Here is a 27,912-nt window from a genome sequence, read left to right on the forward strand (position 1 = left end):
ACACTGACCATTTAATGAAGTTTGAAGCTAGTTCTTAGGCCACAACAGAGCCATATTTGGGCGATATCACCCACGTTCAGATTGTAGCTGCCGGGCAGCAAACTTCTACAAAATCGCACAAAAGAAAGCCCACAATATGCATCAATACTCCTTGATTTATTGAATCACCATCTGGGTTTCAAGTTTGTTTTAGGATTTCGTAAGTAATCATCTGCACAGCACAACTACTTTTTTTCAATACTGTTTGAAACTGCACTACATGATCAGTATCGATGGAGCTCTATTCTCCACATTTCATTGCTGCAGTGGGAAGGCACAGGGATGGGACTGAAAACTGTCTATGGGGACTCGGAGTGGTTTACATGGGGTCCAGCCCAAACAACAATTACAATAAAGAACGATCGAACGCAAACTGAAAATGCAAAGAATAAACAATAAACAACATCATAATTACATAAAACATATGAATATACAACAATATAAAATTACAATAAACCTCCTGCCAAGGAGCAGGAATATTGCATTTAAATCACCCCTGACAGATGGCCATGCAGCCTCTGTTTAAAAGCTTCCAAATAAGGAGCCTCTGCCACATTCCGGGGCAGAGAGTTCCACTGCTGAACGGCTCTCACAGTCAGGAAGTTCTTCCTCATGGTCAGGTGGAATCCTACAGAAGTAGTACAGATTTCTCTTTCTCCTAATATATGGACAGGGGAGCAAGGATGGATATAACAGGAAAAGTATGTGACCCCAACTTTTCCATAATGTGGGTGATACTGCCCAGATATGGCTCTGTTGTTGTTGTTCATTCGTTCAGTCGTCTCCGACTCTTCGTGACCTCATGGACCAGCCCACGCCAGAGCTCCCTGTCGGCCGTCACCACTCCCAGCTCCTGTTGTGGCCTAAGTATAGAAGTGTATGTTGTGTACAGATGAGCTGCTGTCAGGATACACACAGGTAGAAGATGGCGATTTGTTTTTATATACTTTTTTGGTTTCTTTTCAAGAGTAAAATCCAATTTCAGAAAGAAATTGGAAAGAGAACCATTTTAGACTGTCAGTCCCAGGATCTCCTTCTAACTTGGGCACAATCCATGTTGATTGGACAATTTTAGAGTTTCCCATGATCTGCATTTTGCATCCATGTCTGCCAAAATGGATAGAGCACACATCTTTGTGAATAGAGCACATCTGCAATATCACCCATGAGAAAATATACAGTGGAGGGTTTTTGCTATGTGAATATAAGTTAATTTTGTTTCTTTGCTGCCTGTCTGTGACCATGATCATCCATACGATTTTATTTCTCTTGTGCCAAGTTGTAGCACAGTTGGTTGCCTAGACAACATGCCGACTTTCTTATCCTCTGGTAATGCACTGCAGACTGCATTCCATTCTGGAGTAGGAGAGCGAATTGGCTTACTTGCAGAGCCACTTTATTTTTTAATCTGGTTTAAGTGTTGTTGTTCTTGGAGGTTTTTTTTTTTTTGCGTATCAGGTTTTATATGTGTGATGGGTACTGCTGTGCATATTTACTAGAAGTATAGGTGCCTTAGGGGACTGCACTATAAAGAGAGGAATATCTCCCACTCAAAGAAGGAACTTTCTGGAGTTCCCTGAGAAATTAACACAAGGACATACCCCAGTCCACAGTCTAAGAAGTACATGCATTTTTGTTAATCAAATGCTTATGTCACATATAATATCAAGGGCTTATTAGAAATGAAAATAGATGGCAAGCATCTGATAGGCAAAGAATATGGGGAAACAAATATTGCTTATTTAAATTCTATTCAGCAGAAGTAGCACAAACATGAATCTATATAAATAAAAATGTAATGTTCATTTGTGGGATTAACATAACTCAAAAACCACTGGACTAATTGACACCAAATTTGGACAGCATACACCTAACAACCTAATGTATGTCCTTCACTTAAAAAAATGATTTTGTCATTTGGGAGTTATAGTTGCTGAGATTTCTAGTTCCAGCAACTACAACTGGAGTTTAGAATGCTCTTTGTTATCAAAGAGCATTCTAAACTCCACCAATTATGGAATTGAACCAAATGTGGCATACAGGGCTCCCATGACCAACAGAAAACACTAGAAGGGTTTGGTGGGCATTGACCTTGAGTTTGGGAATTGTAGTTCACCTACATCCAGAGAGCACTGTGGACTCAAACAATGATGGATCTGGACCAAACTTGGCACGAATATTCCATATGCCCAAATATGAACACAGATGGAGTTTTGGGGAAATAGACCTTGACATCTGGGATTTGTAGTTACTGGAATTTATAGTTCACCTACAATCAAAGAGCATTCTGAACCCCACAAACAACAGAATTGGGACAAACTTCCCACACAGAACCCCAATGACCAACAGAAAATACTTAAGGTCATCCAGTCCAACTCACTTCACCAGGGCAAGAAAATGTAATCAAAGCCCTCCTGACAAAGAGTCATTCAGTCATAAATAAAGGTAGATATATATGATTCACGCACACGCACACACACAGATATAGTATCATAGATTTGAAAGGGACCCCTAAAGAAGGACAATTATATGTTCCATATTCTAGAGTAGGCAAACCAGACATATTGTAGAGTAGGCAAACCAGATATCCACATCAACACTGACAAAGAAACAACAAGAAATACTGTTTACCCACAAGCATAAAAAAATTCATACATTAGAAACCCACACTTTCACATTACTTTATTTTCCAGATCACCAGACTGGGCCACAGCAACGTATGGCAGGGGATAGCTAGTTAAAAATAAGAGTGAACAGTATATATATTTTTCTGTGTCATTGCTGCTGCCAGTGTACTTCTGGGCCAGATTCAACCCACTGGCATAGACATTTAGAGATGACATGCCCTAAGATGTCTCTTATTCGGGGTATACTATGTGTACTCCTTGCACGTGAATAAAGGTAATCTGGTGAACTGTTTGGGGTGTCCCCAGAAACCTGAGGCAAGATTTTAATCAACACAGGTTGGGTATTTCAAAATCTGAAATACTTCTGAATCCAAAATTGTACACATGGGTGCCTGAGATAGTGACACTTTTCTAATGGTTCAATATATACAAACTTGGTTTCATGCACAAAATTATTTAAAATGTTGTGCATTAGATTAACTTCAGATTGTGGGTATAAGGTGCATATGAAAAATAAATTTTGACTTTAGAGTTTGGTCCCATCTCCAAGATACCTCATTCTCTACATGTATGCAAATCTGTGTATTCCAAAATCCAGAAAGAATCCAAAACACTTTTGGTCCCAAACAATATTCAACTTGTAGTAAGATTTTTTCAACTCATTAAAGAATGCCACATAAACAATTCTTGCATCTCAATTAATTTAATGTAATAAGATGTACTTTTTTGTACTGCAAGTTGCTTTCCGGAGAAGATAGTTGAATAGTTGTATAGTTAAATATACAACAAATAAGATCATCAAATAGGACAGTGTATTAGAAATGTAAGCATTATATTTCAATTACGAGGGCTTTATAACAATTAAGACCTGGTGGATACTTTAATTATATGTTAGTTGTACCTTAGCCAGCCAGGAGAGGGAAGCATTTCAAAAAAGGAAGCTTTTAGCTAGCTATGTGGAGTCCCTTGATGTTATGCTATGATGGTTAGTTATTTAAAACAAAATAATGGAAATTGATACCTAAAAGAAAGAAAAACCCAAAGTGCACAGAAATAGAAATGTCATTTTTGGGTGATAGTTTCACTTCATGCATGGCATTTATATCTGTGTAGCTTTAGGATCTTTCATAGTAAAGTGGAGTGCTAAAAACAAGGTAACAGAAGGCTCTGAGCAAAACCAGGCATTACATTAGCCCTGAACTTTTTTGCTTTCAGAAACCTTTAATACTATGTTTTAAAGTTTAAGAAGAGAGCCAGCATGGTGTAGTAGGGTTCAAATCTCTGTTTGACTATGGAAATCCACCAGGTGATCTTGGACACATCTCACACTCAGCCTCAGGAAAGGGAAAGGGCCAATCCCCGTTTTGAATAAACTTTGCCAATAAAATTCCATTATAAGTTCACCTTATGGATAGCATTAATCAGAAACGATTTGAAAACATGCACCTAATTGCCTAGTTAGGAATCATGTCCAATTTGTTTTTAAAAATGTATAGAAAGCATGTGAGTTCACTGTTGGACCCACATTATGCAGGAAAGTATGTTTAGCCCTCTAAATCCTTGCAGCCAGTTTGACTACCCCCCCCCCCCCACACACACACACACACAATAGTTAGCTGTTATCCTTAGAAAGTGACCTTTTCATTTTTCTGACACCAGTTGCATTGGGTGGCAGTATAATTTCTATCCAAAATATAGGTATAGATGTTAAATTCACCTTTCGACCCAATACACTTCCATTCAATGTTATCCCTTAAAAACATATGGTGTCTAACCATGGTATGGAAAAGTCCAAAGGTGCTAAACCCTTATCAGCAAAATACCTTTATTAGGCTGACAAAAAGTTCCCAAATTACTACACAAGACATTGAGCTAAATGATAAATAAAGGAAAACATGATGGGTGAGGAACTGAGGCTGAAGTCATGGAATCTACCTTTGCGTAGGCTGAAGAGTGCAGTGCTGACCGTTGAAGATGGCAAAGGGTCTATAGAATTATTTTACTAGATATTTAGATTAAAATGACATTAAACTGCATTGATTCTTCAAATGTACCTTGCTTGGACACTACTCTAACTGAAGCTGTGCTGTATCCAAATAATAATAATAATAATAACAATAATAACAATAATAATAATAATAATAATAGGAGCCCCTGGTGGCGCAGTGGGTTAAAGCCCTGTGCCAGCAGGACTGAAGACCGACAGGTCGCAGGTTCGAATCCGGGGAGAGGCGGATGAGCTCCCTCTATCAGCTCCAGCTCCTCATGCGGGGACATGAGAGAAGCCTCCCACAAGGATGATAAAACATCAAAAAATCATCCGGTCATCCCCTGGGCAATGTCCTTGCAGACAGCCAATCCTCTCACAACAGGATGCTCCTGACACGACAAAAATAAATAAATAAATAAATAAATAAATAATTTTATTTCTTTCCTTCCTCTCCTTGTGGTCGAAAAGGGTTTCAGCATAAACATTGTAAAGATTTTATAAACCCATGTATCAAAATGTATTTCTATAAAACATACATTTAAAAACCTATTCCTATAAAATAATTATTTTATTTTTTAAAATCTGATTCCTTAGCCCATGGAAATTGTTTAGGACCATACTTACATTGGGTTAATTTGATCCCAACCTTGTGACTGTTTTCCTGAGCTCAAAGGATTTGGCAAAGAATCCAAAAGATTGCACAGTATTTTATGACCTTTGAGTTGGCCCAGTAATAGCATTAAGTGCAGATATGAATGTATGTTACTAAAGTCACGTGACAGTGTAATCTGGATGGTTATCTGTCTGGGGTACTTTAATTGCCTTTTTCCTGCATGCCAGAGATGTGGACTGGATGGCCCATGTAGACTCTTCAGACTGTATGATTCTATAATTTAACTTAAAGAATAATACAGAACTTTGATATGAACAGTTTCCAGTTTCCTTTTTGGCCGTTATTGTATGTCTTACTTTGATATATGAGTTGTGCATCACATACTGAGCAGAGTTCCTGAAGCATCAAAGCCTTCTCATCCTCTCTGATTATAAACTTAGTGGGTCAAAGCTATGAAACAGTCACCCTCAGATTAAGTCTGAGTTTCTGCATATTTAGGAAATTGCCTAAAAATGTTATCAATAAAGCAAAGCTGTACAATAGGCAACCATATACTTTGTGTCTCAAGATGCAAGGAATTTTGAAAATGTCATTTGGGAAGAAGGAATGAAAATGTGGAATATATTGCTGGTGGTTGGTGTGATTGAATCCTTTGGAGAGTAGACAATGCATATCTCTCCCTGCTACCCTGTACTCTTCTTAGGGTTCTAAAACCATTTTAACAATAAGAGACATCATAGGGAATTCTTGTCCTGAAAAATGTAGCTGCTCCAGTTTTACGTCCTATAATAACAAATTGGTAAGGGAGGGTAGTGTTGTATTAGAAATGAGGCCATCAAGGAATTAAACTTCAGAATCAGACCATTTTTGGACTGAGTATGCTTATTGGGCTGCAGAACCATGGAATGTTGTATCAATTGGAAAAGAAAAGTCAAAACAACAGAGTTGCATGTGGTAAGGATTCTTAGGGCCCTTCGAGACAGGGCTAAACCCTGACAGGAACTGGGACATTTAATCCCAGTTCCTGCCAGGATTTAGTCTCCACACCTCCTCCAAATCTTGCCCTCCCCAGCTCCCTGTTTTGTCAAAAAACTTGCCAAAACGGCCTGACTGCTCAGACCTCTTGAAGACAGAGTTGGGAGGTTGGAGATGGGCCTTGCAATATGGAACTTGCCATTTTGATTGCCAGACCCTTTTGAAGTAGGAGAGAATTGAAATTCTGAGAAATGAATAAATGTGGGTCTGTATAGTTCAAAAGAAGAGTGAAAATGTTCTCTGAATCATATTTTAGTAAGAACACAAAGTCTCAAGATGTTGAGATCTGTGGTTCATACTTTAAGTTGTTGTTTTTTTTTTTGTCGTGTCAGGAGCTACTTGAGAAACTGCAAGTCGCTTCTGGTGTGAGAGAATTGGCCGTCTGCAAGGATGTTGCCCAGGGGACGCCCGGATGATCTGATGTTTTTATCATCCTTATGGGAGGCTTCTCTCATGTCCCCATATGAGGAGCTGGAGCTGATAGAGGGAGCTCATCCGCGCTCTCCCCGGATTCGAACCTGTGACCTGTCGGTCTTCAGTCCTGCAGGCACAGGAGTTTAACCCACTGCGCCACCAGAGGCTCCACTTTAAGTCTAAATTTTACACAATAAGCAGTTGGACACATGGAAAACACACAACCTGTCTAATAGGTCATACTTCAATGGAGTTTATTTACATTCTCTTTCTGTCTCTTTCATACAGTACTTTTTCTCTCTCTTCTTCCTCTTTCTTTCTCTTTCTCTCTTTTCTTTTTATACTGAGTCATCCTTGGTTAAGTTTTAGACTAATTAAGCCCCTAATTGTAAAGTTGCATCTCAAAAAATTGCGGCTTATGGCTGGGCCGGTGGGGGGGGGGGGGGGCGTCTTCAATATTGCAATTAAGCTTCTAAAATACTTTAAAACACCCTACTCTTTTAACACACTAGTATCTCAACTGGCTTTTCGCATGCATTCAGCTTAAACGGTTTCTTAAGCACACAGCAAAATTGTTGTTTGCTGGGGGGAGGGGAAGATATGAGAAAAAGTGCATGTTGCAATGTGGCACAGCATCTGTAATTATGAAACTTTCCTGTAAAATCTCCATGCGTCACGTTTAGTAAGTAGGTTCCACCCTCCTAGCTTCATCTCCAATTACAACAGCAGAGGGCGGGGAAAAGCTCAGTTAATTCACTAAGCAAAGAAGCCTTTACTATAGCAGGTGGAACATGCACACGGGACAAGATTGTTTTCTTCCTCTTTTGGGGGTCAAGATTTTTTTTTCAAAGCACATTCCATTTTAAAGGGAGTTTTAATATGTAAAGAACTGAAATGAGAAGATCAGCTTAAAGACAAAATACCTTGAAAAATTATTAGCTGCAATTTGTGACATCAGGATTGCTCTGATTAAAAGTTTGTTTTCTTGCTGGCAGAGGTGTGTTCTGTAGAGACTGGTTCTCTCTTTTTTGTTTTTTTTCCTTTTGTTTTGTTTTTTTTAAGTTTCATTTTTGAACAGCAAACAGAGAACTGCTCGCATTGGTGGTGCTGCTCCAGCTGCGTGTGTGTGTGTTGTAAAAAGGATGGTGTTTCTCTAGCTGCCACGCACAAAACAACACATTTGACAATGAGGACTCTTCGCAGGTTGAAGTTCATGAGTTCGCCCAGCCTCAGTGATCTGGGCAAGAGAGAGCCGGCAGCCTTAGATGAGCGGGGGACCCAGCAGCGACGGGCCTGCTCCAACGCCACCTGGAATAGGTAGGACCTTGTTTTTTTCTCCTTCCCTGTCTGTCCATTCACAACTCCTCACTCGGCATTTTCTCACAGAAACCAGCATGACTATACTGTTCACTCCTGACCCAGATTTCTTTTCTTTTTAGAAAAGAAAAATCACTTGCACCCCCTTTTTAAAGCACAAGAAAGTTCAAAGCCTGGATTTGATTTTGTATGGAAAATGCCTCCCAGCAGATTTGTACTTCTTCCCATTCGTGTTGATATGGAATATATAATATTCGTTCATACCCATGACATTCAGTTGGAAGATCTAGGGAACTCTTTGCATCAAGTTGACTATCTTGTCTCCTGCTTGATTTCCTCTTTGTGAAAGTTAAATGTTCTGCTACCCTGAAGATGAGATATAATGGAATGGCTTGGTTTTTAGAGTAAAAAGATTGCAGAACTCTGCATGATTGGTGAAACAGTGTACATCTTAGGACAGTCGCTTAAATATATTTGTAAACAGAAAGAAATCACAATAATGAAATAGGGAGATTTCTTGAAAGAACCGTTCCACTTTTACAAACAGCTTTATGGTAGGTTTTTTCGGGCTATATCACCATGATCTAGAGGCATTCTCTCCTGACGTTTCGCCTGCATCTATGGCAAGCATCCTTAGAAGTGAGGTCTGTTGGAACTAGGCAAAAGGGTTTATATATCTGTGGAATGACCAGGGTGAGACAAAGGACTCTTGTCTGCTGGAGCTAGGTGTGAATGTTTCAACTGACCACCTTGATTAGCATACAGTGGCCTGACTGTGCCTGGGGCAAACTTTTGTTGAGAGATAATTAGATGCCCCTGCCTGCTTCCTCTCTGTTGTTGTGCTGTTGCAATTTTAGAGTTTTTTAAATATTGGTAGCCAGATTTTGTTCATTTTCATGGTTTCCTCCTTTCTGTTGAAACTGTCCACATGCTTGTGTATTTCAATGGCTTCTCTGTGTAGTCTGACATGGTGGTTGTGAGAGTGGTCCAGCATTTCTGTGTTCTCAAATAAAATGCTGTGTCCAGGTTGGTTCATCAGGTGCTCTGCTAGGGCTGTTTTCTCTGGTTGAAGTAGTCTGCAGTGCCTTTCATGTTCCTTGATTCATGTTTGAGCAATGCTGTGTTTTGTGGTCCCTATGTAGACTTGTCCACAGTTGCATGGTACATGGTAGACTTCTGCAGGATCCCTCTTGTCCTTTGCTGAACGTAGCATTTGTTGGATTTTCTTGGTGGACCTGTAGATAGTTTTAGATAGCTTTATGATAGTTTTAGATAGCTGTAGATAGCTTTATGGTATTTCCTCTACCACTGATGTAAGGTTGTGTGTTTTTGGAAAACCGAAAGGAATAAGTATACATTCCGGATCATATATAAATGTCATATGCAAAAGTTCGTGCAGTATAACCTTAACAGACTTCCCCCTTTTGTGTAAGAAAAAAAAGGAAATGATGGGCAGGGAAAGGATACCTTCTTTGCTCTCATGGTTCTCAAATTCCCCTACTTAATGTACTTTCATTTAACAGAGTTAGGGTCTATCTTGGAAGTAAACCTCAAAGAAAGGTTTAAACGTAAAGCCAGACTGCGTTATTCCTCCCCAAAATGTCAAAGTATATTTTCCTCTCACTTCCAAATTTCACCTATAGTTTTAACATTCTTTAAGTTAAAACTATAGATGAGCATTAGAAAGATAGTAAGCAGACAGATACCACACTGCCTGAGAAAGGAAGAAAGAAAACCTTCAACACCCCCCCCCCCCCCCCGGCCGCCCAATAGTTAAACCCCTGTGATATGTAGTTTTTAAGGCTGCTACCTAGATTGGTGTTTTATTATTTAAAGGAAAACAGGAAGTGTTGGGGATTTCCTGGTTATTTCTTCTGACATAATGTAACATCAAAAATAATCCAAGGCACAGTTGGGGTCCATCTGCCAAGAATAATATTTTTAAAACCTGATGGTAGCAGGATTCTATGAAGAGATTGCATGTGTTTGGTCCACCCAGCCAGCCAGCTAAGGGAATTTCATAAGTTGCATCGGCCACATGGAGTAATGTCATCGCAAACATTTTTCACCAGTTATATGAAGCCTATAACAAATGAATTCACCTCCTTACAGTTTGATCTAATTATGTCACCAGAGACCCACACGAACTCTGTTTCTGAGAATATGTGTAGACATATCACCTGGTCTGCCAGCCACAATATTTCATGAACAGGAATAACCTGGTTAAAGGAGTTCACCAGATTTCCTGGTTAGACTTGCAATAAAAGTGACCCACAAGCTGCAGCTAGCACAAAATTGAACTGTAACATTGCATAGCAATAATACAAAGCTATTTTAAGATAATTAAACTGAATTCATAATTAAATTGAATTTGTGGTGCTGGTAATTACATTTAAAAGTCTAAATCAGACATCCTCAAATTTGAAAAAAAAAGTTGTGTTTTTAAATTCATTACAGTTTTACCCTCGATTCGCTTCTGAATCCTCAAACTGTGGCCCTCCAGCTGTTTGGGCATCCAACTCCCAGAATTCCTGATCATTGAACAAGCTTGCTAAGACTTCTGGGAATTGGAGGCCCAAACAGCTGAAGGGCCACAGTTTGAAGATGCCTGGTCTAACTTGTTTGGGATCTTACTATCTGAAGGAATATTGCTGAAACAGGCTTGCTTGAGGACTGGGATCTGTGGAAAGAGACCTCTTGTGTCTAAGTAGTGGTAGCAATTCACTTCCGAATGGCATACGAGAGGACCTTCTGTGCCATGGCACCCTGTTTTTGGAAGGCCTCCCTCTTAAGGATTGCATGAAGCAAATGTTTTCTCCAGTCCCACATTAAGACAGTAGTTGTTGTTTTTATATTAAAGTTATGGATGTTTAATGATTTTCTCTACATCAGTACAAGTTTCAGACTTTTAAAATCTATTTTAGTTGTAACACTCTTGATTTGATTTTCATTGTTTCAATATATTTTCAGGCTATTTAAATTATTCCTCACTATTTTTGATTTTTCTAAATTGTTTTAAATTGAATGTACACCCTGTGATTCAGGATAAAATGTGAATATTATAACTGATACATGCCTCTGATTAGCAGCTGCCTTTATTGGAGATTAGTCACTATAAAGAAGAGATGAGTGCAGAAGGCTAAAGCAGAACTTGGAAATATTATTTTTCTTTTACAGAGTCCTATGGTGGTCATGTTGGCTGGACAATTTTGGAAGTTATACTTTTCACAATATTGAGCAAGATTTCTTGTCTCCTGATTTATGACAAAATTACATGGTGAAATTGCTCAAAGGAAACTGAATTTGGACCCAGGGTTTCCACTCCCCCCCCCCCCCGTGATTTGGGTTGTTCTTCCTGTTGTAGCTGCCAGTGATATTGTGTGCCTTCCAGTGGTAGCGATTTCAGCTAGGACCACGGTTAAGTGGATCCGTGGCTGGTGAGCAGGCCAAGACAGAGAAACAACTCACCAGATGGAAGACAAACCACAGAGGTTTATTACAATTTGGCCAAAATGAGGGATATGAGTACAAACAATTCACTTCAAATTTTGCTTCAATTTGTACAAGCATAAACATACAGAGAAATGCAAAACACCTTTTACAGTTCTTACAGCCATTAAAACCTCCCACTCCCTCCCCTGATTGGCTAAGGAAAGAGCCAACCAGAATCTGGACTGGGATTGGCTGAGAGTTCTGTTGACATCACCTCCAGGCAGGGATTCCCTTGGTAAGGAGAATGGCAGCCAGAGATTGGTCTATGCAGCAAGCCAATCATCTGCAGAGGCACCCCCTGGGGGGGCACAGTCTGTGAGGAAACTGTGGCACAAATATGCTGATGAGATTTTGATTAGTTTAACTGTCCAGTTCTGTGTGAGACAAAGATGGAGTTCAGAAGACAAAAGGTGCAAGACTCAAGAGACAAAGATGTTGATCTTAGGTAATCAAGGACTTGGTTGTCCATAAAGAAAGTTAATTAATGCACATATTCTGAGCCCTCTCTTTTGCAGGAGCAGCAGACTCTCAGCCTCATGTAAAATGCACAAACTTTTTGGATCATGGAGAGGTGGCTGTCCCTAGTTTACATTTTGATGCATTTTTAAAGCGGTTTATGTATGCTCTATATAAGAAATAGATAAGTACAGTTTAAATTATACAAGTTACACAGAAATTATCAAATTGATACAATTTGCCTATTCCAAATCCTCTAAAGCTTCAAACTTGTGGTACTCCAGACCCCAGGAAAGGTCTTTAATAAAAGGGAAAAAATCATATATGTATTTGTGGTCTCTTAGTGAACTTAGACACCACTCTGATGGCCGAAAGCGAGGAGGAGCTGAGAAGCCTTCTAATCAAGGTGAAAGAAGAAAGCGCAAAAGCTGGGTTGCAGCTAAACATCAAAAAAACCAAGATTATGGCAACAAGAATGATTGACAACTGGAAAATAGAGGGAGAAAATGTGGAGGCCGTGACAGACTTTGTATTTCTAGGTGCAAAGATTACTGCAGATGCAGACTGTGGCCAGGAAATCAGAAGACGCTTACTTCTTGGGAGGAGAGCAATGTCCAATCTCGATAAAATAGTAAAGAGTAGAGACATCACACTGGCAACAAAGATCCGCCTAGTCAAAGCCATGGTATTCCCTGCAGTAACCTACGGATGTGAGAGCTGGACCTTAGGGAAGGCTGAGCGAAGGAAGATCGATTCTTTTGAGTTGTGGTGTTGGAGGAAAGTTCTGAGAGTGCCTTGGACTGCGAGAAGATCCAACCAGTCCATCCTCCAGGAAATAAAGTCCGACTGCTCATTGGAGGGAAGGATACTAGAGACAAAGTTGAAGTACTTTGGCCACATCATGAGGAGACAGCAAAGCCTAGAGAAGACAATTATGCTGGGGAAAGTGGAAGGTAAAAGGAAGAGGGGCCGACCAAGATCAAGATGGATGGATGGCATCCTTGAAGTGACTGGACTGAAGGAGCTGGGGGTGGTGACGGCTGACAAGGAGCTCTGGCGTGGGCTGGTCTATGAGGTCACGAAGTGTTGGAGACAACTGAACGAATGAACAACAACAACAGTGAACTATAGGAGCCCCCGGTGGCGCAGTGGGTTAAAGCCTTGTGCCGGTAGGACTGAAGACCGACAAGTCACAGGTTCGAATCTGGGAAGCTCCAGTTCCTCATGTGGGGACATGAGAGAAGCCTCCCACAAGGATGATAAAACATCAAATCATCCGAGCGTCCCCTGGACAACATCTTTGCAGACGGCCAATTCTCTCACAACAGGAGAGACTTGCAGTTTCTCAGGTTGCTCCTGACACGACAAAAAAAGTGAACTATAAATCATGCTGGTGCTGGTTTTGACCTATAAAACCCTATACGGTTCCGGCCCAGTGTATCTGTCCGAACGGATTTCCCTCTACGTCCCACCCCGGAGCCTAAGATCTTCTGGGGAGGTCCTGCTCTCGACCCCGCCTCTATCACAGGTGAGATTGGCGGGGACGGGGAGCAGGGCCTTCTCAGTGGTGGCCCCCCGCCTATGGAATTCTCTCCCCGGGGAAATCAGATCTGCAACTACGCTCCTTTCTTTCAGGAAAAAACTAAAAACATGGATCTGGGACCAGGCATTTGGACAAGCGGGTAAATAAAGAAGAACTCCACTGATGGCTAGGAAATGACTAACGGATTGGTTATGTGGAACTCTGGAATCGAAACGCTGATTATAAGAATGACTTTTATATGATGTTTATATGATGTTTATACAATGTCTTAGGTACCAGTGCGGATGTTTTATTATGATAATAGTTTTAATTGCATTTTGTATATCGTTCTTTTATATTTTTGTATACTTTGTATTATTATGTATAGGCATCGAATTCTGCCTTTTTGTAAGCCGCCCTGAGTCCCCCTCCAGGGGTTGAGAAGGGCGGGGTAAAAGCACCAGTAATAATAAATAAATAAATAAATAAATAATTCTGGGGTTGGGGGGGGGGGTTACCAAGGCTTGATAACAGGCATTTCTGAATTGTGGCTGCCCTAAGACAAAGTTATCATAGGGATTTGTTTATGTTTGTAATCCTCTGAGAGTACATCTGCACTGTTGAATGAATGTAGTTCGACCCGGCTTTAACTGTCATGGCTCTGTGCTATGGAATCATGAGAGCTGTTGTTTGGTGAATCATAAGCACTATAGGAGAGACTAAAGGTCTTCTAACACGACAATTCCATGATTCCATAGCATTGAAACATGGCAGTTAAAGTGCTGTCAAACTGCATTAATTCTACAGTTATATGCACCCTGAGACTGAGCAAATGTGATTTGCCTAAGGTTACCCATTGAGTTTCCATGGTCAAGAAGGAATTCACAACCTAATCTCCCAGTCTTAGCTCAGCATTCCATCTACTTAGGGCCCTTCCAGAAGGGATCTGATGCCAGGTTTCCTTTTATCCCAGATTATTTGGCAGTGAGGACTCATATAACCCAGTTTAAAGCAGAAAACCTGGCATCAGATGCCGGGATACCGGGCCTATCTGGAAGGGCCCTGAATGATGAATCCTACTTTGTTCAGAATTTTGCGTCAAATTGAGTGGCTAAAAGAAGCATCAGCTTTGCCTCATATGGCCACCTAAAGCTCTTGAAAGACCTGGTAGCCAGGCCACCTGTGAACATATCTTAACAAATTCTATTTAAATGTTCTCAGATATACAGATGCACACTGAGGAAACACGTACATGGATAATCTCTTTATTGGCTTGTGAGTTAGTAGCCAACCTTTTTGCTCTCTTTTGTTGTTGCTGGACACCCCCACCCCACCCGCTTATGTGGCAGATGAATGTCTACAGTGCAACATATGTTACTGCTTTCACTGCTTTGGTAATGCATGTAAAGCTTTTGTGATTTGCATGATAAAAGGCTACTAACTTGTATCCCTTCATAAGCATCCAAAATGGCATAGTGACCAGGTGCTAAGATCCATGGCATTATAATATTGTTAGGACTTAAACTGTAAATCATATTATGGTTGGAACTCTGTTGGTTAGTGCGAAGTATTCAAGTATTCTATTCAATCAATTGCTGGATGGCGATTAAGCACATAGATATATCCCATTGATTCAGTTGGTCTACTCTAATCAGGATTAACATATAAGAACATAAGCTTACATTAGCCAAACCTTGTCTAGCCAAATATAATATTTAGTATAGTTTTACTCATATTTCTTACTTTAATAGTGGCTTGATTTGCATATAAAACATTTTTCTCCATGTTTTTTACAAGTGCTAGTCAAATGTGCAGCCACATCTACACACACTCTTCTGTGAAAAGAATGCTAACAGGTATTTTCTTTAATGACCTTTGAGGTGGTCCACTGGATTAGCAAGATCACCTTGAACTCACAGCCTGCACAGTAATGGAGATAAAAGCCAAGTCTTCATTTTGCACAATTATTATGGCCCATAAAAACAACTTTAAATGACTTCAGTGAACATGAAAGTCTCTTGGTTATCAGTGGTTTACAACATAAACATTCCAAACTAAATTGTGTTATTACATAGCAACATAGATGGCTGAATATTATTGGAAAGGCAGCCCTACCCCAACATCCAGATTTGAACCTCATGAACTCTGATTTATGGCATAAATCATATCCCAATAAAACAATGACTTTTTTAAATGCCATGCAACACTTGTTATAGCTTTAACAACAACCCCCTCTGAATGAGCAAGACTACATTATCATCACCATATTAGAGTTCTATAACAGAAGTTGTTGTGACCTTACTTTTGGCTTTCAGCCTGCTGAGGTTAAAGAGTTTGCCATCTGTCCGATATGTAATTTCCACATCGGTGGGAAACTTCCCGTCAACAAGATACGGAATCATAGCTATGAAGATGGAAAAAGTTTGGGACAATAACACAACCCTATTTGACACCTGATCCCACCTTAAATGAGTTACTCGGGGACAGATTGCTGTCCAAGACTGTCACCATCATGGAGGAGCCACAGAATGTTCACAAATTTCTCAGGCATCCTATTTTCAAGAGGATGATCTAGGGAACATTACAATTTGCAGTGTTGAAGGCCTTTACAACATTGATGAATACCATGTACAGAGGTTGATTTTGTTCCCTGCATTTTCTTGAAGCTGTTGTTTAGGAAAATCATATTCCCTCTTCCCCTGAAGGTGTGGAAGCCATTCTGGGATTCATGGAGGATGTCTTCTGAAACAGATATAAGGTGGTTTGCAAGGATTTTTGCAAGGATTTTCCCTGTGGTGGTTAAAAAGGAGACATCAGTAGTAGGACTCCCGGTGGCACAATGGGTTAAACCCTTATGCTAGGAGGACTGCTGACCGAAATTCGAACTGGAAGGGTCAAAAAGATGGGTGCAAATAGAAAAGAAAGCAAATAGTTGGAATTGGGGAACATATGGGAGTGAAAATAGGCCAAAAAAAAAAAGACTTAAAGAACTTAAAGATTGGCCCCTGCTTATCAGTTGCTAATTTAGAAAAAAACGGTGAAATAAATTACAAATAAATAAAATTGACCCATTCCCATTAGAAACCTTGGAAAACAAGGATAAGAACCTAATAAGGGCCTTGAAAGAAAACCGGTATTTAAAAGGTAGAGGATCTTGTCGAACCCAATGGAGAAATAACAAACTGGGACAAGATAAAAGATAACTGGATAGCATGGTTAGGCCTGTCCAGTAGAATTCAGGCCATGAAAAGAAGAGAGGTAGCAGAAACCCCTCTAAACAGAATAATTAAAAGGAAAGTGGAAAAAGAGAAAGGAATTATCGGGTTAATATATAAGGAATTAATCATCTTCTCTTACAACACAAAAACCACCCTTATAGGGAGTTGGAAACAAGAAAAAAACTTTAGCAAGAAATTAATTAGGTCTTGGATCCACAATAATCAGAAAATTAAGCAAATTAGAATCAAAGAAACTCAACGGAAAATAATCTCCAAATGGTTTATTTATTTATTTAAAACATTTATATTCCGCCCTTCTCACCCCGAAGGGGACTCAGGGCAGAGCACAACATACAAATGGCAAACATTCAATGCCGGGACATGAATTCATGATATGCATACATAAACATTAAAAACATTTGTCTCAGTATTAAAACAAATGTTTTTATAGTCACCTCTGCGCTCAGGCGCCTCTGGGCTGAGAGGAGCGGTATATAAATGTGGTAAAATAAATAAATAAATAAAATACTCTATTTAAAACTGCCTTGATCATCTGTGTCTAATCTAATTGGCCTGGTAAGGTTTCCTATCGCTGCTTTATTACACTGTCCTGAAAGCTTGGTCCCACAACCAAGTTTTTACCATCCTTCTGAAGGACAGGAGGGAGGGGACCGATCTGATCCCGCCTGGAAGGGAGTTCTATAATCAGGGGCAATCACCAAGAAGGCCCTCTCTCTTGTCCCCATCAATCGCGCCTGTGACAATGGCGGGATGGAGAGCAGGGCCTCCTCATAGGACTTTAACCTCTGTGATGGTTCATAGGGGGAGTTGCGTTCGGACAGATAAATTGTGCCGGGACTGTTTATAGAAACCCCTGCTTCAATTAGCACATATAATGGGGAACATATCGGAGCCCCCGGTGACGCAATGGGTTAAACCCCTGTGCCGGCAGGACTGAAGACCGACAGGTCACAGGTTCGAATCCGGAGAGAGGTGGATGAGCTCCCTTTATTAGCTCCAGCTCCTCATGCAGGGACATGAGAGAAGCCTCCCACAAGGATGATAAAATCATCAAATCATTCAGGGGTCCCCTGGGCAACGTCCTTGCAGACGGCCAATTTTCTCACACCAGAAGCGACTTGCAGTTTCTCAAGTCGCTGTCACAACAACAACAAAAAGGGGGGGGGAACATTTCCAACAAATGTTGCCATAATTGTGGGGGGATAAGTTCGTTCTTTCATATGTGGTGGGATTGCAGGAAAATTCAGAATTATTGCGGTAAAATCAGAAAGGCAATGGAGGAAATAATAGGGCAAAAATTAAGATATTGTCTCTCACAATAGAGGCAAAGGAAGATAACAATAAATGGACAGAAATTGTTTTTTGATGAGGCCTTGCTGCTTCTGGGCTCTATTTTTCTCCTGGCAATGCTCAAAGTGGAAGAAGGAATGAAGGAATGTTTCCTTGCAACATTCTCAATTTGGCTGAGCTGGAGGATATTGAATTCCTTGCATGCTTTTTCTCTCTGCAGGGATTTCCCTTTGCTTTCAAAGCTAAAGTGAAACTGTCAGATCAAAGGGAGTCTGCTGCCAAGTTTCTGCTATGTAAATTTTTTACTTTATAAATTCATGGCCGCTTCAGCTTTCCCAATAACCTCCAAAACAGCTTACAATGCTTGTTTCGCAAACACGGCAAGGAAGCCAGCCAAACTACAAACATGAGGATAAGCTGCCTCCTCTTATAGTTTCATTAAAACACAAAATATTTGTACAGGATTAAGATAGTTTAGATTCCTTCCTTTGTTTGTTGAGTCTTTTAGCGGCTTGCTTTGGTTGTCAGGAATAAGAGGCTAATGGGGGGGGGGGGGGGCTGCTGTAAAACATAAATTTTAATTGGAGGACTTCTGATCTTTGGCCCCAATTGAGAGTAGCACACACACACATAAACGAGAGCTCACATGTGTGTTTATCTGTATCTGTGTATTGCCTTTTGTGAGTTTATGCAACTCAGGATTAATCTTTGTAATGACATGGTGAATGAGAAAGGCAGTAAAACAAGAAGATAGGAATTTTTACCATAATTAAGACAAGTGGCCTCAAAAGGTGGCATCGAAAAGTAAAGCCAATAGGCAGACATTTTACTTAAAATTAGATTTTTCTATATGCATTCCCTGAATCTTTAAGATCTTTTTGACTGAAGAACTGCAATCCAAAATGTGAAACACTGCCTAATTATGTTCTGTTTCTAGGGTTGGTTTTTTAAAAAAGAGTTCTAATTAGGTCAGTTCATATTAGCATATGAATAGAACAAATTTCTGCTCCTTCCTGAGAACTATAACCTAAGCTGGAGTCATGCAGATTGTGCTGTCATGAGTCTCATCTCCAGAGTTCACCAGCAGCAGTGGGGCGGTGAAATCCTGTATTGTAAACATGTTAGTAATAGTTGGTTTTCACTTCCTTTCTCAATAGGAAGATTGCTTAATATGTAAGTTATCCTTACACTTAGCACAAGCCTGCTCACATCCCAGCTGACACAATGACAGTAATCCCTTCAACTCTCTCTACAGTTCTGCTGTTATAGCCACCCACCTCATTCTGAACATGTGACAACCATCTTTAACCTTAGATTGGCCTCATACTTACCTCCTGTCTGCTCCCAGATCCAGGCCAAGCTCCTTATCCTTGCTACCCAAGCCCTGGATTTGCACTACACACGTCCATCTCTTTGCTCTCATTTTGCTTCCCCACACCATGTCCTTCAATTCTTATGACTTTCACTATGCTTTTCATTCTTATACCATTGCCACCCTCATATCTCGCCTGCTTCCTTAACTGACTCCACTGTTTCTGCCTTGCTGTCCCTTATACAGGGTGAGGCAGCATAACTTCCTTTTTTAAAATGTGCACCATTCAGTCGGTTGAAGACATAGTGGAGCGCTAGTGGTCTCGTTCGAGATGCGGGAGTATAAAGTTTTGTCCTGACACAGTTCAGTCGCCATCATGTGTTGGAACAGTGAGGAGCGTGCTTTTGCCGTTGAGGCCTACTTTTCGGGCGGATTTGGAGTGGCCAGCCAGCGCTCCAGATTCGACCCCTTGTGATTTTTTTTCTATGGGTTTTTTTTAATCTTGTGTTTATGTGAACTGTCCAAGGACCATGCGTATCATGAATCCACAGGGAGGAGGGAGCAAGCTTGTTTTCTGCTTCCCTGGAGACTAGGACACGAAACAATGGCTTCAAACTACAAGAAAGGAGATTCCATCTGAACATGAGGAAGAACTGTGAGAGCCGTTCAGCAGTGGAACTCTCTGCCCCGGAGTGTGGTGGAGGCTCCTTCTTTGGAAGCTTTTAAACAGAGGCTGGATGGCCATCTGTCAGGGGTGATTTGAATGCAATATTCCTGCTTCTTGGCAGGGGGTTGGACTGGATGGCCCATGAGATCTCTTCCAACTCTTTGATTCTATGATTCTATGACCCTACAAGATTTGAAGACCAACATCCAGGAAAGAATTGAAAACATAACACCTGCTATGCTGGCAAGAGTCTTGACAAACGCCAGAAATCGGTTTATTCAGTGTATGGAGAATGGGGGACGTCACCTACCTAATTTGATCTTCAAAACTACATAAAACAAAACTTTAGGTATACACCTACATTATTAAAAAAATCTGATTCATACAATGGGTTTTATTAAGTTTTGGAAAAAGGAAGTTATGCTGCCTCACCCTGTACTTATGAGTAACTGATAACCAGTAACCTCTATTTCTTCCTTCCGATTTCTTCTTCAAATCCAAATGTTTCCATTAATGTTTGGGTAGGTGGAATAGATATTTGTATGTGTTTTTCTTTCATACAGCATTGAATGTTTGCTGACTTCGTTGTTCACCACTCTGAGTCCCTTTGGGGAGATAGGACAGTATATAAATCAAGATTATTATTATTATTATTTTATTATTATTAAGGCTTTCTCACAGTCCACCTGCTCATCTACAGTCATAGAATAGCCTATGGCCCAGATTTGGCTGACTTGGCTGAAACTCATTTGGCTCACAAAGGCACTGCTTGAGGCCTCTTTCTCAAAGGATCATAAAAGAGCAGAGGGAGAGAAAAAGCCAACTTAGTTGGGAACTGGTGCATCAGGATCCACAAAGTGAGTAGTCACCAGGTCCTAGAGAACAGCAAATGCCTTCTTTACTACATACTGCATAGCTCTTTCCCAAATAGTCAGACTGTGGTTCTTTAGTAGAAGATAGAGTTGCAGCTGCCCTGCTGTTTATTGAGGAATGAGGAGAATAAGCCCTATGAGGAGCGGCTTAAATAGCTGGGTATGTTTAGCCTGAGGAAGAGAAGCCTGAGAGGAGATATGATAGCCATGTATAAATTTGTGAAAGGAAGTCACAAGGAGGAGGGAGTGGAACAATGGCTTCAAACTACAAGAAAGAAGATTCCATCTGAATATTAGGAAGACCTTCCTGACTGTGAGAGCTGTTCAGCAGTGGAACTCTCTGCTGTATCGTGGAGGCAGTGGAACTCTCTGAGTATCGTGGAGGCTCCTTCTTTGGAAGCTTTTAAGCAGAGGATGGATGGCCATCTGTTAGGGATGCTTTGAATGCAATATTCCTGCTTCTTGGCAGGGGGTTGGACTGGATGTCCCGTGAGGTCTCTTCCACCTCTGTGATTCTATGATAATGGAAGAAATGTGCTGACCATTCAAAAAAGATTTGTCCTCTTGAGCTCTAGCTCTTTTCTTAGTGCACCAAGAGGAACAAGAGTAGTCTTTTCCTGGATTGACAAGCTGCTTTGTTGTGTCTCCTCTGTGTTCTGCCCAACTGTATTCTTCATATGTGGTGTGAAGCTTTGTTTGTGCTTATGTGTGAACGTGAGAGTTGCCAAGTAGTGGCCACTCCCAATGCTGACTGGTGGCTTCCAACAGGTTTGTACAAAGTTACCGTCTCCCTCTAGCAAGAAAAGATTCCCCACACCTACACCTTTATATCTAAGCTTAATTACATGTAAGGAAAGCTGTATCATTTTTGTATCACCTTATTTTCCTTCATTGTCTCTCTGGGCTGATTTACAGACTTGTGAGTCTTCTGGATACAGAATTGTTCCTTTGTATTATTTAAGTATGTACACATTGATTGTGGAGTGTAAATAAAAAGAACTTCAATAACAATGTTGTGAGAAACTAGTATTTTCTACCGTTAAAGGATCTACAGTGATTCCAATTGTTTACTCACAAGTTTGTGCAAATTTTGTATTAGAGCTTATTCATATTCTTATCCTTCTACTATTAGTGCTTTCTGGGCTGTTGAACCTTCTGCTGTGTTGTTAAATCTCTGCATGTGGGAGTGGTTGAAGTCTTGAGGTTCATCTGCACTACTGAATTAATTCATGCAACCTGATACTACTTTAACTATCATGGCTCAATGCTATGGAATCCTGGGAAGTTTGGTTTGGTGAGGCATCAGCACTCTTTTGCAGAGAAGGCTAAAGTCATAAAACTATGACTCCAAGGATTCCATGAGGCATGACAATTAAAGTGGTGTCAAGCTGCATAAATTTTACACTAATTCTGTAGATACAGTCTTGAAAGCCCCCCCCCCCCCCCCCCGCAGTTGTTTTGTCATTTTCCTGGGATCACAGGCTGCATCTTTGTGATCTGACTATAATGATGTTGTATGGTATTCAGCCACATAGAAGGGCCTCCCATCCTTCATAGATAGTCTACAAGTCTGCACATATTCTAACACAAAATGCTATTCTATTCTAGTGTTATTGGATAATGCTTTTAACTAGGAGACTCACATTGATATATGTTTTTATTGATATTGTTTTACTTGGTTTTATATTTAAATTGATTGTTTTTAAATTGTATTTCATGTCTTTGATATTGACTGTAAACCGCTCTGAGTCTCCTGTGGGCTGAGAGGGGTGGTATATAAATGTAGTAGATAAATAAATCTGTGTGTGTGTATGTGTGTGTGTGTGTGTGTGTGTGTGTGTGTGTGTGTATATATAAATGCTCTGTGCATAATGAATACCTTAAAAGCAAAAGAACCAATGAACGAAATCACACCAAATTTGGCAACAAAACGTCTCACAACCCAAGGAGTGACCATCACTCAAAAAATTATGATTTTGTCATTCGGGAGTTGGAGTTGCTGGGATTTATAGTTCACCTACAATCAAAGAGCATTCTGAACTCAATCAACGATGGAATTGAACCAAACTTGGCACACAGAACTCCCATGACCAACAAAAAATACTGGAAGGGTTTGGTGGGCATTGACCTTGAGTTTTGGGAGTTGTGGTTCATCTACATCCAGAGAGCATTGTGGACTCAATAATGGATCTGACCAAACTTGGCACAAGCACTCAGTATGCCCAAATATGAACACAGATGGAGTTTGGAGGAAATAGACCTTGACATTTGGGAGTTGTAGTCACTGGGTTTTCCCAGTTCACCTACAATCAAAGAGCATTCTGAACCCCACGAATGACAGAATTGGGGCAAACTTCCCACACAGGACCCCCATTATGAACAGAAAATACTTAAGACCATCCAATCCAACTCCCTTCATCAGGGCAAGAAAATGTAATCAAAGCCCTCCTGACAAAGAGCCATCCAGCCATAGATAGATAGATAGATAGATATGATTCACACATACACACACAGATATAGTATCATAGGTGTGAAAGGGACCCTTTAAGAAGGCCAATGACATCTTGCATGTTCCAGGGTGGGCAAACCAGACACTCTCCACATCAACACTGACAAAGAAACAGCAAGAAATACTGTTTACCGACAAGCATAAAGAAATTACATATATTAGAAACCAACACTTTCTCATTCCTTTATTTTCCAGATCAACAGACTGGGCCACAGCAACGCGTGGCGGGGGACAGCTAGTAAATAATAAATAAATAAATGTTCAGCTAACATTGCATTTCTGATCAGGGCGTAAACTTTTCTACTCATGACCCCTTTCCACCTGAGAAATGTTTATGTGACCTCAGGTATATAGGTATATAAAACAGGCATAAACATCAAACATTTACTGATAATAAATCAGTATTTGCAAGACTTGCTCAGCAGGATGAGTTTCCTTTTTTGTGGAGTACAGCTAAAGGATTTTCGCAGAGTCCACTGTAAACACTCCATGTTGTTGCTAACAGATTTGTATCTACAATATGAGTGCTGTTCAGAAACGCTTTATTGAGCTAAGGGGGTCATGACCCATCATTTAAGAACCAGTGATCTAGCAAATGCCTTCTGATAGATTATTGCTTTGTTCAGAGAGGTTTATCTTTTCAGTGGCTCCAAGAGATACTCAGAACAATATGGAAGGACTTGAAGAACTGGCTTGGAAAAGTGTCCATCAAAAAGTCACAGATAGTTTCCCAAGTCCTTCCTCCCATAGTATCTTAGCTCTGAGAACGCCTCAAGATCATACACAGGAGATGGGTGGCTCAGGATAGAACTGCTCAAGGGCAGGAAATAGTTGCTTCTTTCAGGGTCGCATAAAAGGGTAGCCAGGGACTACCTATACTGTTTTGGTCAGTGTTGCTACTTTTCTGCTTGCGCAAAGAAGTCTTAAGTAGCTCCCTGCATGAGCACCAAACCTGTAATGCAATGGGCTATGTAATGTTTCTCTGTATTAGTGGTTTGACATTATGGGCTCATAACTTAGTGTTTAACCTTGAATCTGTTGTCATGATAGTACTAATAGTAGAAGCAGCAGCAGCAGAAAAGCTTGTGTCTGAAAATGAAATTTAAATGACCAACATAATGGGAGTTACGGTGAATCTCTTGAATTGGCTTTTTGTGAAAATCTTTTGCTCAATCCCAAGAAAAAATAGTATTCACAATTACCTCATTGAAGAAATGTCTGTTAGTATCAGTTGGTAGTGGAAAAATAGCCTTTGTGGCCAAGGACTCCTTTATTGAGAACATATGGTAGATATTGGCGGAATCTGCTTTAATGGAGTTGCCATGAACAATTCTTTCTCCCAAAGTGTATTACACCATCTTTAAAATTCTGTTAGTTTGGCTGCAAACTGGGAACCACAGCATAAAATATTTGTATGTTTGTCACAAGATTCAGATGTATCTGTGTCTCAAGCATGGGGACTGCTCATAAATAATATACATCTGTGCTGTTTGTATTCAAGAAATTTGATGGCTTTTAGAAATGTTGGTGTCAGGAGAGACAGTTCCCTAACTTTATTTTCCAGACAGAATTCTCTTCAGAATTCTACTTCTTTAAGGAGAACCAGTTTAGCCTTGGATTGCAACTCTGGAGAGCCAGGGTTCAAATCCTCACTTGGCCATGGAAACCCATTGGGTGCCTGAGGCAGGTCACACTCTCTCAGCCTCAGAAGGAAAAGTCCTTCTGAAGAAATTTTGCCAAGACATTCTTTAAGGCATCCGTAGAGTTACCATAAATTAATAATAATAATAATAACAACAACACTTTATTTGTACCCCGCTACCATCTCCACAAGGGACTCAGTGCGGCTTACATTAGGCCGAGCCCGAATACAACAATACAAGCAAAACAACAACAGTACAAGCAATTAAAATAAAACATAGACAATAAAATATACAACATTATCAATAAGACAACACGCAATTAAAAACAGTGGGAAGGCCAAACGTAAAGTTAAAATGGAAATAATGCTGGGACATGGACGAAAGGTGATAGTGGCGTTTGTGGAAGGGCATACGAGCAGATCTAAAAAGTGTAAAGTGCTTTGGAGGACAAAGTGCTATGGGATCATTATTCCAGGAAGGCACACTGGAACAATAAATTAGAAATGAATTGATGGCACACCACCACGACCACCACAACAACCTTTGTAAGCCACTTAAATTCCCACTTCATCATGGATGAGCAAACAATGCTTTTTGATGCAGATTTCCTCTTGTGGGCACTGTAATGTTTCATGTGGAAATTATGGTATACTATTCAGAAATGTTTTGTTCCTGTTAGCACCACCCAGTCATTTGTTGTTGTTGCCCTCCCAAACTGCAGGATACATTTTAGTTGTTGTCAGTGAATATATGAACTCATGAGCTCTTCTATGGCTACATGTATAAAATAAACCAATTTTCTTCCATCTGCCCATTATGGTTCTCAACCTTTTTAATGCCACGACCCCTTAATACAGTTCCTCATGTTGTGGTGACCCCCAACCATAAAATTACATTCATTGCTACTTCATAACTGTAATTTTGCTACTGGTATGAATTGTAATGTAAATATCTGATATGCAGAATGTATTTTCGTTGTTACAGATTGAATATAATCAAAGCATAGTGATTAATCACAAAAAAGTATGTTTGGGGAAGTATAGACAACGGATGATGATATTTGCACTACATTTAACCCATTCTGCTCTGACTTTCACAGACCACCGAGACCCCTACGAATAACAGTTTTGGACCGGATTTGGCACACAGAACACCCATGACCAAGAGAAAATACTGGAGGGGTTTGGGAGGAATTGACAGTGATTTACTAATAATAGGATTCTAGAGATGGATGAGTTAGAATCCTAGGGCAGGAAGAGACTTTTTGCTCTGTTTTTGGCACTCTGCCTGCCCTGTGGCTTGCGGGAGAGGGCGGCAGTGGATTTCACTGGCTCAAGGCGCAGAGGAGCAGCCCCAAGGCCTCCTCATGACATCGCTGGGCCTTGAGCCAGGGTGGAGGAGCAAGAGGAGGCCAGGCCTCACTCAGGCACAGTTGCTGCAACAGCACTGGCACCAGCAGCGCAGAGACGGAAGGCCTTGGAGCTACTCTGCCTGGCCTTGAGCAAGGAAGGAGAAGGAGCAGTCCAAATAAGCGGTGAACGAAGCGGCCCCAAAACCACCTCACCCACCGCCTCCCTCCCCTTCTCCTGACATCAGGATGCGAGGCCCCATCCTGATGGCAGGAGAAAGTCAGGTGGTGGGCAAAGCAGCCCCAAAGCCACCTCGCCTGCCACCTCCCTCTCCCTTCTCTTGCCTTCAGGACGAGGTGCGGAGAAGACCAGCCCAGGCCGAGGCAGTGATGGGCTAAGCGGCCCCAAAGCCACCTTGGGGAGCAAAAAGCATGGTAACTAACATGTGAATGGCTCACATGCGAATGGATGCTAGTTCAGTTCCCAGGCATCAAGGTCTAGACCAGGCCTCTTCAATCTGTAGCCCTCCAGATGTTTTGGGCTTCAGCTCCCAGAATTCCTGATCATAGAACAAGCTAGCACTTATGGGAGTTGGAGATCCAACCACCTGAAGGGCTTCAGGTTGAAGAAGCCTGGTCTGGACCCTTTTCTGCAATCTTTAGGGCAAAGAGGATGAATCTCAAGGCAAGAATATTGTCTTGAAATATGCGTGCATAGTATGAGCTAACTATTAAGAGGCTTAAATGCCTAAAATCACTAGATTCTGCCTGATCTATACGGAGCTGACCTCACTTAGCTTCATAATGCTTGCCAATGTATACCAAGTGCTGTAGGCTATATTTCAGAGGAAGGAAGTTGCAAAATCATGTCAGTCCATTCCTTGACTAAGAAAATCCTATGAAGGTTATTAGGGTCACCATAAGTCAACAGGCAACTTCAAGACATATTCACATACATGACCAATAGATTTCAGGTTGTTATACTTACCCTGGTTCCTCCATGGGTATTGTAGGCCCTTTTCTGATCAAAACAGAAAAATGTTTGATGTTGTGCCTTCTTGAAAGCAGTATTTTCAAAGGTGTCAAAAATAGAGCTTGGGAAACTATGTGTATTTGTCTCTTACTCAGCAAAGAGTTTTTTCATTTGTTCTAGATACTGAGTTTATGATGTGAATAACATGATTTGAGCTACTGTAGTTGATACTTCAGATTCTTATGTTATCACACTTCATGACTTCAGCAAGGAATGCCCCATAACTGAAGGTTTTTCCCTGAAATCTCAGGGCCTGGTTTGATCGTGACCTGGCAACTCTAGCTGCTAGGCAGTGCTTTGAAGGCAGTGGCAAACCAGATTAGAAGATACGGTTTTGTGTGCTTGTCATAAACCTTAAAATGTTCTTTAATCTATTTTTAGCTGACAAAGTACATCAGGAACTTTCAGAGAAAGAATTAGACACACATACTCCAGTATTGGATTTTATAATAGCTATATTAGTTACACAGACGAAGGGGAAACATCACATATAC

At 40.7% G+C, this 27,912-nt stretch overlaps 1 protein-coding gene across 6 annotated transcripts in view; it reads left to right on the forward strand.

Moving 5' to 3' along the window:
* Window positions 1-27,912, forward strand: part of LOC132776469 (proline-rich protein 5-like) — a 157,537-nt gene that overhangs the window by 21,425 nt on the left and 108,200 nt on the right. For 4 of the 6 annotated variants that reach the window (XM_060778157.2, XM_060778152.2, XM_060778154.2 and 1 more), the window contains exon 3: window positions 7,781-8,035. In XM_060778157.2, the coding sequence (XP_060634140.2) occupies window positions 7,905-8,035 (131 nt within the window). In that variant the 5' untranslated portion in view covers window positions 7,781-7,904. Of the gene's footprint in view, window positions 1-7,699; window positions 8,036-27,912 lie in introns of those variants that run through there. The other 2 variants (XM_060778155.2, XM_067468916.1) reach the window with 2 other exon arrangements.

Source organism: Anolis sagrei, chromosome 5 (assembly GCF_037176765.1).
Source record: "Anolis sagrei isolate rAnoSag1 chromosome 5, rAnoSag1.mat, whole genome shotgun sequence".
In the NCBI taxonomy this organism is placed as follows: Eukaryota; Metazoa; Chordata; class Lepidosauria; order Squamata; family Dactyloidae; genus Anolis; species Anolis sagrei.